Below are 16,067 nucleotides of genomic sequence, written 5' to 3'. Positions count from 1 at the left end.
ACCAGTTGCTGGGAAAACATCTCATAGATATTGAAATAACTCCATTGGCTTCCAGTCTGTTGCAAAACACAACTCAAGGGCTTCACTTTTGAAATCCCTACATGGCTTTGACCTTAGCTACCTGAAGGGACACCTGCTTCCATGTCAACCTTCCATGAACTAAGACAATCTGCTAAGTGAGGCAGCTGGCAGCCAGGGAAAACGTATTTTTGATTGTGGTGCCTTCTCTGTAGAACTCTTTCCTCAGAGAGGTTCACCTGGTGCTTATGCTGGTATCTTTTTGGCAACAGGTAAATACTTTTATTCTCTGGGGCTGCTTAAACTGTTTTCTCTCTTTAATGCTGCTTTGACTTAGGATCATAGAAGTGTAGAGTTGGACTTGGTCATCTAGTCTAATAATAATAATAATAATAATAATAATAATAATAATAATAATAAATTTTATTTATACCCCGCCCTTCCCGGCCAGAGCCAGGCTCAGGGCAGCTAACACCAATAAAATCACAGTAAAAACATAATTGGGGCAAAAAACCAATTTAAAATACAGGTTAAAATGCAATTTAAAATGCAACCTCATTTTAAAAGTAGCCGATAAATCAAGACCATAAGGGGAGGGAAACATAAGGGTCAGACTGAGTCCAAACCAAAGGCCAGGCGGAACAGCTCTGTCTTGCAGCCCTATAGAAAGTTGTCAAGTCCCACAGGGCCCTAGTCTCTTAGGACTGAGCGTTCCACCAAGTCGGGGCCAGTACTGAAAAGGCCCTGGCCCTAGTTGAGACCAATCTAACCACCTTGCGACCTGGGACCTCCAAAATGTTGTCATTTGTGGACCTTAAGGTCCTCTGCGGGGCATACCAGGAGAGGCGGTCCCGTGGGACCAAGACACTGCAATGCAGGAATCTTTGGCACAATGTGGCTCTCAAACGCTTGACCCTGAGATTAAGAGTCTTGTGCTCTACTGACTGAGCTATTCGTTTAAGAATGCATTTGGATGGAAGCTGTATTTTTAATATTATGTTTTTACATGCATCTCTGTAAATTTTCTGGAAACCCATTTTTGAAAGGCAGTGTAAAAAATTCTGTAAATAAATAAATCGATTTCAGTTGCTAATGGTTGATGTTATAGTGTCACTTTCCCCCCCCCCCCCCATTGTTGGTAAACACTGGACTTTGAATCGGCATTTAGCACCCATAATTGTGGCTGCATCACTGTTGCGGTTGCAGTAAAGTTGTATACTTCAGCTGAACTTTACCAAAGTCTCTGTGAATTTTTCCTCTGATCTTTCAGTCCAAAGTGCAGATTTGAGTACAAGCGATCAGAGACTCCCACTCGCTACTACTGCTACTGCAGAAAGGTAGAGGACCCGCCACTTGATCCCTGGCTAGTTCCACATTCCTGTGGCCAAGTATGTGAAAGAGATTTCAAGCCTCCCTGTGGACACAGGTGCCTGCTACTTTGTCACCCAGGTATGTGATGTTAATGTAGCTGTACGTAAAGCTATACAGTCATACCCTGGAAGTCGAACGGAATCTGTTCTGGAAGTCCATTCAACTTCCAAAATGTTTGGAAACCCAAGTGTGGCTTCTGATTGGCTGCAGGAAGCTCCTGCAGCCAATCGGAAGCTGTGGATGCCCCGTCAGACATTCGGCTTCCAAAAATAGTTTGCAAACCGGAACAGCAACTTCCAGGTTTGTGGTGTTTGTGAGCCAAAACATTCGGGAACTAAGCTGTTCCAGAACCAAGGTATGATTGTAATTAAAAGCCTAGGATGGTGCGGATTTAAAAATATAATATGGTTACTAATATGGTTACATGTGAGTGAACTGAATTTTTACATCAGGTGGCACATTAAAAATTTGCCAATAAGTGAAAGCTTTGAGATACTAGCCACTACTTACTGTATAACTAACATGCACATACTAAATACAATATAATACAATCTCACACATGGATTTCTCAATGCGTCATCACAATAGCTTTGTGAGGTAGCTTAGGCTGCCCTAAGTTAACCAGCAAATTTCAGGACAGAGAGGGGATTCGAATCAAGGTCTCCCCAGTCCCTGTTGATTCTGACTCGACAACTCGGATGGTCTGTGCTGGAATATCATTTCTGTGATAACCTTTCTTTTTCTTATTTCTAGGTCCTTGCCCGCCTTGTCCAAAGATGGTCACAATAACCTGCTACTGCAAGAAGGCTAAGCCTGTGCCACGAAGATGCAGTACCAAAGAGTGGTCATGTCAGCTGCCCTGTGGGCGAAAGCTGCCTTGTGGACAGCACAACTGTGAGAAACCTTGTCATCCAGGTAGATGTTTCTCTGTTGGATGTTACTTCAGGTTGACTCTCATTTTTGTCAGCAGGATCAGTTTTCTCCCGCTCCTCTTCTAACACTCCCAGTCGCGCCCTGTTCTTCTCTCCAGTGGGTGAAGAAATTAAAACAATCTCTGTCCAAGCTGTATTCTAATATTTAACTCTGCCTTACCTTTAGGAGACTGCCAGCCCTGTCCAAGAGTCAGTAAACAAGCTTGCATCTGCGGTAGGCAAGTAGCAGAGAGGCTTTGTGCAAGTCCTGTATGGCAGTGTGATCAGGTAAGTTTCCTTAAATGTTGCCATGTTTTGTCATCACATATAGGGTTTCGTTATATAAGAAGGGTGGCGGGTGTTACCCGCGAAGACTCTGTCCCCCGCCCCAACCTCTGGCAAGAAATCTTATGTGTTAACATGAAGAAGCATAAGGGATTTATGGCGTCATTTGGAAAAACAGCTATTTTGGTTCCAGTTTATACAATTGAGCAAGGACATTTGTTTTGCAGCTCCTGTTTGCCACTGAGCCTCTTCATTCCTATGGAAGCAGTTGGGTGTGCTTAGTTTTTCACACGTGGCTTCTCCATTTTGGCTTTATTTATGTTAAATAAATCATGATGCGGTGTAATACACCATGTATTGTTGTTCAGCAGAGGTTGTATTTACCTTATTTTAAGACCTGCTATTTTAAGACCTGCTATTTTAAGTCCCTGGAGGGACGCGGGTGGCGCTGTGGGTAAAACCTCAGCGCCTAGGACTTGCCGATCGCATGGTCGGCGGTTCGAAACCCCGCGGTGGGGTGCGCTCCTGTCGTTCGGTCCCAGCGCCTGCCAACCTAGCAGTTCGAAAGCACCCCCGGGTGCAAGTAGATAAATAGGGACCACTTACCAGCGGGAAGGTAAACGGTGTTCCGTGTGCTGCGCTGGCTCGCCAGATGCAGCTTGTCACGCTGGCCACGTGACCCGGAAGTGTCTGCGGACAGCGCTGGCTTCTGGCCTATAGAGTGAGATGAGTGCACAACCCTAGAGTCTGGCAAGACTGGCCCAAACGGGCGGGGGTACCTTTACCTTTAAGACCTGCTAAGGAGCAGATGGTTGTTGTTACGTCCTGACAGGTAAAACCACAGAGTTCAAAGAGCACCTTCTTCCTTTTTAACATGACTGTATGTGGTCTAAAACACAGAGCCTAGGGCTTGCCGATTGGAAGGTCAGCGGTTCGAATCCCCGCGATGGGGTGAGCTCCCGTTGCTCGGTCCCTTCTCCTGCCAACCTAGCAGTTTGAAAACATGTAAAAGTGCAAGTAGATAAATAGGTACCGCTGCAGCGGGAAGGTAAACGGCGTTTCTGTGCACTGCTCTGGTTCGCCAGAAGCGGCTTCGTCATGCTGGCCACATGACCCAGAAGCTGTATGCTGGCTCCCTTGTTCAATAAAGTGAGATGAGTACCACAACCCCAGAGTCGTTCGTGACTGGACCTAACGGTCAGGGGTCTCTTTACCTCTTTACCTTTATGGTTAGCAGCAGACCTACCAGCAGGCTTGCAACTCAGCTGGGATTACAGGCTGGGGTGTAGGTGTGCTGGTTGTCTGAAGCATCGCTTCTGTGCTGCAGCCACTTTGTGTTGCTGTGGTTGCATGTGCTGCTACACGTGGATCCCAAAGGTATCCATGCTATGCGCTGGAGCTTTCCTGGCCCTTCCCCATCACCACAGCTCCCTGTCCATCCCACCCCCACCCCTCGAGAACCCTATTACTCAGGGAATGGGGATTACTTCAGATGGTGTGGGTTGCTTCTTCGTTGAGAAGGAGAAATTGGGAGGCTGCCCTTGTGACCAGAAGAACCTTCAGCTTCTAGAACAGTTCTGGATCCATGCCATAGCTTCCAGACTAGAGTCTGTGGCCACATTCTATGCAAGTGGCTATGAATAAAAGGTTTTACAAGAGAGCCCAATAATTCCTCGTTTAGCGTGCGTTTGACGCAGTGGTTATTACAAAATACAGTCAGTTGCATTCAGCAGTGCCCTCTTGTTGACGGAACGCTCCTTGATCCAGTGTAGGCTTCCGTCATCAGCACACGAAGAAGCGTCTTCTTTTTGTTGATCTTCCTCCCCCTCTGCAGCTTCCCACACATGAACCCAGTTCTGTTCAACAGTTGCAGACGGTGATCTGCAGCTGCTGAGGGGAAAGGAATTGGTGAAAATGACCTCCCTCCCTGTTATGCTGACTGACTGAAGTATCCACTGAATCAAAGAGCCTTCTGTCAGCAGAGGGACGTCATTGGATGTAACCCAATATTTATACGTCTCAAAGCCCCTTTGAGGGCCTAGACCTGCTCGTTTTATGGCATAAAAATGCGAAAATAAACATCTCTCTCTTTTTCTGTTGTCTCCTTTGTGGCATGGTTACACATGAAGGAGGACGGGGAAATTTCAGCACGTTCAGCTTCTCTCGGCCTTGGCATAGCGAGCTTCACCTGCAGAAATTTTCCTTTTTGCCGCACTTGTTACAAAACAAGAGGACGGCTCCTTGTAGGCTTCCCCCCCCTGAGAGTTTGAAAGTTTTAGTTTATATCTTTGTGGTGTATTACTTTTGTTGAATATTAAATAATTTTGGTCATACAGTCCATGGCAGTGAACAGTCTTGCCTCTGCAAAGGGCTGTGTGTACAGTGCAGATTTCTGCCTGTAGAGCTGAGATGCATTTTACATCTGCAGTCTACAGTTCCCTCCCTGAGCTGTTACAATGATGAGAGCTTCACTAGTGAAATACGAAAGCTGCATCATTCATTTATTTTTTTGCAAAATAGCCAACTTTCGTTGCTCTGTGATTAAAATGTAACGTCACAGAAAAATTACCCTCAGTGGCCAAACATCATACTAAAAAACATCATACTAAACCGGTGGTGTCCAAACTTTTTCAAAGAGGGCCAGATTTGATGAAGTGAACAAAGTTGTTGAGCTTTTTTTAAGGATTTTCACCCAAAGTTGCAGAGCTTTTTTTAAGGATTGAAGTTGTTGGCGGACTTATTCCTTTGGGGGGGGGCAGCTCTCAGTCGATGTGTTGGCTCCTGGGCAGAATGAGCCGAACAGCAGGCGCTCGGGGGCCGCAACAGATTCATTTCTCAGAATTGCTTGGGGGGGGCGGATTAAATTGACCAGGGGGCTGGATTTGGCCCCCGGCTGGACTTTGGACATGCCTGCACTAAACCATAGTTTGGTGTGACCAGAAGAAACTGGAATGAGGTTCAATGAACTTTGAGTTCGGAAGCTTCCATGCCTCCAAGCTGATTTATTCCAGAGTTTGTTGGTTCTGATGAAACTACAAACTGTGGTTAAGTAAAAGCTTCCAAACTCCTCCCAGCCACACAGGAAGGAAGAGTGAACTTGCACGCTCACAGCTGATACATACACATTGCACTAAATTGTGGCTTAGCATGTTGCTGGAATATGGCCAGTCTGTAATTGCTTGTCGTCTTTTCTTGCTGAATAAGGCTGATGTAACTTGAACAAAGGTTTGCTCTGAAATATGTTTAATTCTTATAACAATATGGTTCAGGAAGAATTCACTGATTCCTTTTTATTAACATGGAATTCAGGGAGCAATCACCTTTTTCCTTCTTGCATTCCATTGGATTTTTGTATTTCATTGCTTTGTTAAATTCCTCACTTGCATGTGCTGTATGTGTTTTCCCAACAGGTGTGTGGCAAAACATTGCCTTGTGGTTATCATGCCTGTGAACAGATTTGTCATGCTGGCTCTTGTGGGGAGTGTCCCCGATCTGGCAAAAGGAGTTGTCCATGTGGAAAGTCAAGTAAGAATGTGTTTCTTTTATGCCTATCTAGCATGCATCCAGTTCACCAATATAGCCAAGCTTCCTAAAATTTAAACTGCATTCAAGTACAAGTTAAAGTAATACAATAGCAGACTTTTGTTAAATTTAAAGTTTGCCCAGAGTGAGGTTAGACACAAGACCTGTCTAGCTTAATTAAATTGGGCCCTTTATATAAAAACTGTAACTCCTTTTCTTGAAGTAAAGCCTTATTTTTCATGAAACAAGAGAGACAAAAATGTAGCTTTCATTTTTTCAATTGTGTATAATAAATGACAGAAGGTTTGCTGTTTTGTTTTGACTTAGAATTTTCTTTACCATGTACGGAAGATGTGCCTACATGTGGAGACAGTTGTGACAAAGCTCTTGACTGTGGGATTCATAGATGTTCCCAGCGCTGCCACCGAGGTCCCTGTGAAATCTGTAGACAGGTTAGCATTTCTCTTCCACTTCAGTCACATGCTTTTGAATAACTTTTCATTATTTCAGGACTTCTGAAGGACTTTATCTCCAATGAGCTTCCTTGAGGCAGAGAAAATAAAGATATGTTTCTTCTTTTAGCTGTCCTCTCCCTCTCTGAGCTCAGGAAACATGCTGTCTCCACTGCTTTGTGTCCTCAAACAAAAAAATAAGCTACCACAACCCCTAGCTTCTGTCCTTCAAATCTGGGGAATAGATAAAGTTCCTGTATTGGCCTGGATTTATCTGTGGGAACATGCTTAAATGTGGCCTGTTTTTATAGGCTTATCTGCTTTTTGTTGTGAGGATTCAAAATGTCCTTGCCTTAAACAATCCCATTGAAGAGTATCCTTCAGAATAAGCTTGATGATTGTAACAACCGAGGCAGGAAAGGTAAACTTTCCCAAAGTCTGTCATCCACTTGGATAGTTCTAAGAGGACATTGTGAGATTTCATGTTCTGCAGGTCCACTGGTAGCTTATGCCCCTAATTTCAACCGCTTCTAGCTCATCTACCTCTTAAGTTTCCTTTTTCTGATGGTATAGGCTTGTATCACTATCATTTTGGCTGCTACTTGCTTGAAAAGGCATATTATAAACTAAAGTTTCTTCCTCTTCTGAAAATGGTGGCCTTCCCAACAATCTCATGTTTCTTTCCTCCATTTTCTACTGTCTCGTCTTAGGCCTAGTTCATACAAACAGATGAGAAGGTAAACAGTTTTCCTGAGGTCAGGTCAAATTAAATTGTTATTTCTATGAGGACGTGCCCCATCTTTTTGATTCTAGTTACAGTGGTACCTCGGGTTAGGTACTTAATTCATTCTGGAGGTCCATTTTTAACCTGAAACTGTTCTTAACCTGAAGCACCACTTTAGCTAATGGGGCCTCCTGCTGCTGCCGCACCGCCGGAGCATGATTTCTGTTCTCATCCTGAAGCAAAGTTCTTAACCTGAAGCACTATTTCTGGGTTAGCAGAGTCTGTAACCTGAAGCGTGTGTAACCTGAAGCATATGTAACACAAGGTACCACTGTATTCCTGTTACCATGAAGGGGCCTGTACAGAAGCTCTAGCCTGTGAAAGAGTTTCTTTCCGGCCTCTTGTCACACAACATGCTAGACTCTTCTATGCAGCTTAATTTCCACCACTGAATTATTTTATATGCTACTTTCCCCCTTCCTGAATTCTAATCTGTGATGAGTTCCATGCATTTTTGCTATCAGTGATGTGCCTTAATTTTAACATGCTCAACGTACAACTCATAACTTTAGTTTTCCTCCATTTGTATCTTAACAGGAAGTTGAAAAGCAGTGCCGCTGTGGAAAGCATACGAAGCAGATGCCCTGCCATAAGCCATACCTTTGCGAAACAAAGTGTGCCAAAATTCGGGACTGTCAAAAGCACCAGTGCAAGAGGAAGGTGAGTAGGTATTGAGGATGCATCGCCATCCTTTTGTAGCTAGAGTCATTTGGAAACGTTTGGTTCAACTTCCAAAAATGCTTCTGTTTCTGCGACACAGCCTGTAAGCATGTGGGAGCAGCTGAGAAAGCCACAGCGGTTTTCAGCTTTCAGTGGCCTGGCTTGCACATCATGCTAAGCGCAAACTATGGCTTACTGAGACCAGGCAAACATACTGGCTCAAGAGAGGAGCTTGCACCAGCTTCATATCACTGTACAGTGGTACCTCGGGTTACATACACTTTAGGTTACAGACTCCTCTAACCCAGAAATATTACCTCAGGTTAAGAACTTTGCTTCAGGATGAGAACAGAAATTGTGATTCGGCGGCAGCAGGAGGCCCCATTAGCTAAAGTGGTGCTTCAGGTTAAGAACAGTTTCAGGTTAAGAACGGACCTCCGGAACGAATTAAGTACTTAACCTGAGGTACCACTGTAGTCCTTTGGACTCAGTTCAGCAGCTAGGTCAAGGTTTGACTTAGGGACGCGGGTGGCGCTGTGGGTTAAACCACAGAGCCTAGGACTTGCCAATCAGAAGGTCGGCGGTTTGAATCCCCGCGACGGGGTGAGCTCCTTTGCTCAGTCCCTGCTCCTGCCAACCTAGCAGTTCGAAAGCACGTCAAAGTGCAAGTAGATAAATAGGTACCGCTCTGGCGGGAAGGTAAACGGCATTTCCATGCACTGCTCTGGTTCGCCATAAGCAGCTTAGTCATGCTGGCCACATGACCTGGAAGCTGTACGCCGGCTCCCTCAGCCAATAAAGCGAGATGACCACCGCAACCCCATAGTCGGCCACGACTGGACCTAATGGTCAGGGGTCCCTTTACCTTTACCTTTACCACTGTAGTCCTTTGGACTCAGTTCAGCAGCTAAGTCAAGGTTTGACTTAGCACATTGTCTGAACCCACACTTGTGGTTAAGCTCTTTCCTCCTTACCCATGAGTTGTAGACAGTAACAAACCTTAGCTGTAACTCATGCTTATGGAGGCTCGAGCGTATAACAACTAGCTCAGGTTTGGACAACTGCTAAGCCAAACCTTGGCTTAGCTGCCATGCTGCGTTGAGCTAAAAGGACTGGGAAGAAGCAAAAGGGTTGCCATCTCCTGCTTGGGAGCACACATCAAGTCATGGTTTGGTTTAGCATTACTTGCGAACGTGGCCTGTGATGGCTGTTTTGCTGTTCTTTTATGGGGGGAAAAGCCTCCACATATATTGGATTTCTTCGTTCTTCTGTATTGCCATTCCACTCACGGAGAAAGAAATCGGGTTACAGTGGTACCTCAGGTTAAGTACTTTATTCGTTCTGGAGGTCCGTTCTTAACCTGAAACTGTTCTTAACATGAAGCACCACTTTAGCCAATGGGGCCTCCCACTGCTGCCGCGCCGCCGGAGCACAATTTCTGTTCTCATCCTGAAGCAAAGTTCTTAACCCGAGGTACTATTTCTGGGTTAGTGGAGTCTGTAACCTGAAGCGTATGTAACCCGAGGTACCACTGTATTTAAGAATGGTCTAATTCGAAACTGATGCTCTTACAACACCTACACTGTGAAATACCTGCAGAAGGTGGCAGTAGCGATTCTTATTGGACTAGCTTGTTGGAGCAATCAGAGAAAAGAAATATACTAGTTCTCTGATATGTATGATCTTCCTTCAGGCGGAGATGAAATAGTTTTCAAAGGCTTAAAGGAGCAAGGGGGTGGGGAGTAATGAAGAAGAGGAGTATGTTCTTTCTAGGTACTGAATGAATTTAGTAGTTCAAATCCAATAATCCAATATTCAGGAGAAACTTGGAGGGTGACATACCTGGTGCTGGAAAGGTTTATTTGCTGGAGCATTGCTTTTCATATTCCATTTATTCCCACCCCGTTTCCCTGGAGCACTTTCCTTACTCATTTATTTCATTTACAATATTTGTATCCCTCTCCATGATAGTGCTCTCTGGATGGCTCACAAGAAAACATTTAACACTGGTCTCTCATTGGTCCTTAACTCTGTCTTATCTTTGTTATATTTAAGAGACGTCTTCAATTTTTCCTTTTTTTCCCTTTTTTTTTTTTACTCTCAACCTTTTTCAGATGAACCGTTTTACTGAGCTTTGTTAGCTTGTCCCTCCCCTTGTCTTTTATGTGTCTGAGATTATAGGTTTTTGAAGACGAACTGTTTTTAGAGGTAGAAAGGAAGTTGATTAACTCAAATGTATTCAAGGTAACGTACGAAATATAATTGCAGTTTCATCAAAACCGTGCTAAAACAGGTGCTTAGTTGTAGGTGCTATAAAATAGCAAAGTCTTCATTTTGGGCCAAGAATAGAAAGAAATGTGGTGAAACAGTTAAGAGAGATTCAGCTGTATATAGCAATGTGCTTTGTGTTAGGGCCAAACTAAAGAGGTTTTTCAAAAGCAAGAAGGAGGTGAATGTGCTGAGACTGAAAATCCCCTGTTTGAAGGTGCTGTAGGTGCTGGTGAGGTAAAATTGTTGAAGCAGAATAGTAGATCTGCATGTAGAATCTGTGAGGTCTTTTTGAAGTACAATATACACAGGTCAAACAAAATGCTTAACAATACAGTGGTACCTCGGGTTAAGTACTTAATTCGTTCCGGAGGTCTGTTCTTAACCTGAAACTGTTCTTAACCTGAAGCACCACTTCAGCTAATGGGGCCTCCTGCTGCTGCCGCGCCGCCAGAGCACAATTTCTGTTCTCATCCTGAAGCAAAGTTCTTAACCCGAGGTACTATTTCTGGGTTAGCGGAGTCTGTAACCCGAAGCGTATGTAACCTGAGGTACCACTGTAATACTTAGCCCTTAGATTGTTGAGGTGCTTGACATGAATCACTTTGGTAATATTTACAACACCCTTGTGACGTAACTCTGTGTTTCCACCATAATGAAGTCATGGAGCTCAAGTTGAAATAATAGTAGCTCAAAACCATCTAGCTCAGTGTTTCCCAAACTTGGGACTTCAGCTGTTTTCAGACTACGATTCTCATCATCTCTGACCAGTGGTGTTGCTACCTAGGGACGATGGGAATTGTAGTCCAAAAACAACTGGGAAACACTGACTAGCTAGCTATTAGCCAAGGCAAGGTTTGGACTATCCAGCTTTATGCTTTTAGCTCCTGCTTGACACCTGCTCTTACTTGGGACTCTCCTATCAGTTTCTTGTCAGAAAATTGTTATCCCTGCTTTAAAATGGACAAACACTCCATCCTCCTGCGTGAAACTGCTGAAATGCTTTAAAATGACAAAGGATATTCTGAAGGCGCTTCCTTAAGAAAGGGACATCTCACCATGTTTATTTTTCTTCGACACTTTATCATTTAAAAACCAAACGGTTATGGTTTTCTTATCGTCAGCAAAATCCTTTGTGTGCTTACTCATTGGGGCTCACTCCCAAGTAATTCATAGGCATGCCACTTTAGCTAAAGTTTCTGTACTTCAAAACACTTGCATGTGTGTTTCAGTGTTGTTCTGGAAATTGCCCACCGTGTGATCAAGCATGTGGACGAACTTTAGGATGTCGGAATCACAAGTGTCCTTCGGTGTGCCACAGAGGTAAGACTGAGTAGGCAATCTTGCTTGTAGTCTTTCATCCTGAATGGTACTTTAAACTTTAGGTAGTTAGGTCTTTGTTATAAAAAGGAATATTGTAATCTCTGATTACAGTCAATAGCTTTAATGTTGTTCAAATCATAGCATTTCTGAACCTATATATATATATTTGAGGGTCCAATCCTAGGACATTAATGTTTTTTCATAAAAACACAGTGTAATGTGTTGATTAGCACTAGTCATGGTGGTAGAAATTACACTTTGAATTAAATAATCAGTTGTTACTCTTTGGCTTCTTGAGCACTTGAACTATTTGGGGCTGAATAAGTTGTCCATCTCTGTCTAAAGTGTGATAAAAAATTTTTTTCTTTGCTATATATGCTTTATCAGTTCCACCCACTCCACATTTTTCATATTATGAAAGGATATTCATACTCAAATACAAATGTTGAGCCTTTGTGTAGGCAAGGGAAATGTTTGCATCCCTGCAGTGTAATGTCTTTTCTTTTTTTTAAAAATGGCTTCTTATAAATGTCAGAAATCTGATGCTCACTTCTGACCTTTCAGAAAGTAGAGAAAGGCGTTAACTCTTTTGACATTCAAAACGGATTTGGGGAACATAAGTATCATGTTCTCTGCGTGGAGTTTGTCCAGACTGATGGCTCCTGAATTCATAATACCATTCTTAATTTTAATTGTACTAAACTTCTTATTTGGATCCAGGTAATTAATTGCAAAGTAGTTTTGCTATTGTAGATTGTTAAATGTGTTAAGTTTTTCCAAGGTTGACTACTTGTATTGCTTGTCTTCACTGTAGGTAGCTGCTATCCATGTCCTGAAACTGTAGATGTGAAGTGCAATTGCGGCAAAACTGCTCTCAAAGTGCCATGTGGTAGAGAACGTACCACCAAGCCTCCCAAGTGCAAGGAACCATGCAGGTTAGTTTTAAATAACAATCTAATGCAAATAATTTTTTACTCCCCCTGAATATCAGACCACCGTGTGATATCGCAAACCGCTTTGAAAGTCCCTTAGCTTTTGAAACTAGTGTTGGAAACTGTCTAATTCTGTAATGGCGTAATTAGGTCTTTTGACATTATTGGCTTCTCAGCAGGTGGAGCCACATTAATACAGTTTAGTGTTTTGAAAGAAGTATGCAGTGCACCGTAAGACTGCAACTTGCAACTCTTGAGAGGCATTTCAAAGGCTGGTGTTGCCATAGGAAGGTGCTGCTTTGAGTTCCAGATAGTTTTACAAGAACAGTAGAATTTGAAGCAAGCTTCCCTTAGTATCTTGCAGCACAGCGGGGTGGGCGATGGGGTGTCAAGGTCGGCTTCCTTTGTAGTGTAGAGGGAGCAATTAAATTTAAAGCTTTCATAATAATATGCTTATTTACAGTTACACAGGTTGAGCAGGAAGTAGTACGGTAGCTACACAAGTAAGGCTGTTAGTCCCAAAGCTGAATTATTCCCGTAGTAATAGCAGAACCCCTAAAGTTCCAAGGCACCTTATTCATTCCAGCTCTGAAAAACCACCAGTGTAAAGAATCTACGTTGGCTCCCAGTTCGTTTACGAGCACAATTCAAAGTTTTGGTATTGACCTTTAGAGCCCTAGATGGCCTCGGCCTTGTATATCTGAAGGAGCTTCGTCTTGACTGTTTCCTCACTGTGAGACATGAAGCTACAGGGAACCAGGCACAGAGCCTTCTTGGTAGTGGCGCCTTCCCTGTGGAACGCCCTTCCATCAGATGTCAAAGAGATAAGCAACTATTTGACTTTCAGAAGACATCTGAAGGCAACCCTGTTCAGGGAACTTTTTAATGGTTGACGCTTTATTGTGTTTTTAAGATTTTGTTGGGAGCCGCCCAGAGTGGCTGGAGCAACCCAGTCAGATGGATGGCATATAAATAATGAAATTATTATGATTATTTGTCCAAATTCAAGCATTCTCTTGGGGCACAACTTTATGTGGCTATAGTGTCAATGCTAAAGCCACACCAAGACTACATAAGAGAACATGCCTATAGCAATAGGGAAAACATCAATTTGAACTGTTTGATGCTAATATAATCCAAGCTGTCAAAAGCAAGCCCTGAAATGAACTTTGTACTGCTTCTGAGAGAGGGCTTTATTAGTATCTGGGAGAAGTCATCTTCATAACTGTAGTAAAGACTCAATAAGAGCTCCCCTCTCACAGACTTGGCATCCATGCATGACAAGTGCATCCTTGCTTGGATGCTCCAGCTCATGTGATTTAATAGAGTGGGCAATCTACCAAGCATGTTTGAATCTGTCCCAACAAATCCTACACTTATTTGAAAATATGGTTGTAAGTTTAAAGCTTGCTAAATCTAACTGTTTTCATTTTAAAACAACTGAGAAGTGGTGTGCTTTGTCTGTTGCTTTCTTTTATTTTCATTTGTTTTCTTTAAGTAATCTGTAGTGAAATACGATCGCCATTGTCAGAGGAGAGAGTTTCTTTGCTGGCTGCTGTTTACCACGTAGGCTAGGTTTCACCTAGTCCCTGCTATAGCCTCTGCGCTTCTCTAAGATTCGTTCTCCTGCTGCTGTTCTGGATGCTACTGCCTCCTTAGCCAGAAATCAGTTATTTTTCTCCCGCTAGAAACGAGTTATTTTCATAGTGAGGTTACTTGATTATGAATGTTACGAAACCATTTTTTAAAATTTGGTTTTCTCTGGAGATAATATGGATAGTGATATGCTTATATATCTTTTCATTCCATCATGACTGGAGCATAACACGTTTGGAAAAGGGATACACAAAGCAAGCAGCTGTGTATATGACTGTTGTAAACCACTTAGAGCTCTTTTGTTCTAGTAAGTTGTTTTGTTAAATAAATGACTGTAAACCAGTTTTTGTAGCAATTATTGACAGTTCCTGTTTTCATTTTAGGCAGCCACCTACCTGCCATCATCCTGCTCGAGAGAAACACAGCTGCCACTTCGGCCCTTGTCCTCCTTGCCGCCAGCCCTGCAAGAAAACCTTTGAGAAGTGTGGTCACTCCTGCCCTGCTCCTTGCCATGATGAAGCACTTGTAAAACAGACTGGTTTGGTGAGAGAACAATGTGATTGCTCACCGTAGCAGTGTCCACAGGAATCAGTCAGTTGGTATAGCTCAGCTGGTAGAGCAAGAGAGTTTTAATTTCAGAGTCAGAGGTTCAAGCCCCACTTTGGGCAAAAGATTCCCGCATTGCAGGGGCTTGGACTAGATGATCTTCGCTGTCCCTTCCAACTCTGTGATTCTGTGATTATTCCTTTCCATATAATCTTCCCACTTGAGATGTTGCTAGAACCCCTCCAAAAGTGACAGCCTGTCAGGGGCTGGACTGAGGAGGAATTGTGGGAGCACCCCCCCCCGCCTTTCTGGACCTTCCCAAGGGCAGGAGGACGGTATTGATTTAGAACAGTGGTTTGCAGAGGGGCATAGTCCAGAGGGAAAAAACTGGGTGAGGAATAGCTAGAAGAGGAAACACCAGGAGAGAGACAGCTGGCAGATTCAGTGTCCTTGGACAGCATTCCTGACCCCCCTTTGCTAAGACTAGATGGGCTTTGAGAGTGATAGAACAGAGAGCGCAGAGGCAACAAACTCAGATTACCAGATGTAGGAGTGACATAGATAAATGGGGACAGAGGGGGTAAACCTTAACTGGGAGCAACGCCATTTTTGGAGAGAGATGCATTCCTTTGTCTCTTGCTGTGATTATTAAAGAAACTAACAGGTAAGAATGCTCCTTATGTTTGATCTGCTTATTTACTGCCTGACACAGCCGTACTGCTGTCATTAAGAACTGGTGATTGGTTATCACGACTTTAATGGTTCTGGTGCGTTGAGTTCTAATAAGTAAAGGATGTTTGTTGAGATTCGGGGTAGGAGTAACCCTAGACCGTCTAGGCATGGTTAGCTTTTATAATATGTGCTGTATAACAACAAATTTCTTTCATCCCAGCATCAGCCAGCAGGCCCTTGGGAACAGTCAACTGAGCCTACATTTATTCAGACAGCATTGCCTTGCCCTCCATGTCAAGTCCCTATTCCCACGTGAGTATGAAAATATGCTTTGAAATGACATATTCTATGTGTTCGGGTGGCATGGCCCTGTGCTGTGACTTGCTGTTATCAAAATGCATTTTCTTTAAAGCTGTTTCTAGAGGTAAAGCCAGATCAGTTAAAAAGACTAAACAGTTGGAGATCCGTAGTCTAGTACAGTCATACCTTGGTTTTCAAATAGCTTAGTTCTCTAACGTTTTGGCTTCCAAAAGCCACAAACCCGGAAGTGATTGTTCCGGGTTGCGAACTATTTTTGGAAGCCAAATGTCCGATGGGGGAGCTTCCTGCAGCCAATCAGAAGTCACACTTTGGGTTCTCAAGGGAGCACGCGTGTGGTTCCCAGGTGGTCACTCATCCAGATACTGACCAGAGTCGGACCCGCTTAGCTACAGCATCGTGGTGGCCC

The 16,067-nt window shown here is 43.5% G+C and overlaps 1 protein-coding gene across 2 annotated transcripts in view; it reads left to right on the top strand.

Moving 5' to 3' along the window:
• NFXL1 (nuclear transcription factor, X-box binding like 1) overlaps window positions 1-16,067 on the top strand; it is a 58,812-nt gene that overhangs the window by 5,778 nt on the left and 36,967 nt on the right. For both annotated transcript variants that reach the window (XM_053403575.1, XM_053403576.1), the window contains 10 exons: window positions 1,289-1,467; window positions 2,143-2,304; window positions 2,488-2,588; window positions 5,996-6,110; window positions 6,435-6,559; window positions 7,881-8,003; window positions 11,504-11,594; window positions 12,409-12,529; window positions 14,506-14,665; window positions 15,561-15,652. In XM_053403575.1, coding sequence (XP_053259550.1) covers window positions 1,289-1,467; window positions 2,143-2,304; window positions 2,488-2,588; window positions 5,996-6,110; window positions 6,435-6,559; window positions 7,881-8,003; window positions 11,504-11,594; window positions 12,409-12,529; window positions 14,506-14,665; window positions 15,561-15,652 — 1,269 coding nt within the window. The remainder of the gene's footprint in view (window positions 1-1,288; window positions 1,468-2,142; window positions 2,305-2,487; window positions 2,589-5,995; window positions 6,111-6,434; window positions 6,560-7,880; window positions 8,004-11,503; window positions 11,595-12,408; window positions 12,530-14,505; window positions 14,666-15,560; window positions 15,653-16,067) is intronic.

The sequence above is a fragment of the Podarcis raffonei genome, chromosome 9, assembly GCF_027172205.1.
Source record: "Podarcis raffonei isolate rPodRaf1 chromosome 9, rPodRaf1.pri, whole genome shotgun sequence".
Lineage (NCBI taxonomy): Eukaryota > Metazoa > Chordata > Lepidosauria > Squamata > Lacertidae > Podarcis > Podarcis raffonei.
The sequence above is the reverse complement of the archived record's forward strand: the minus strand, read 5'-3'. Positions and strand labels throughout refer to the sequence as shown.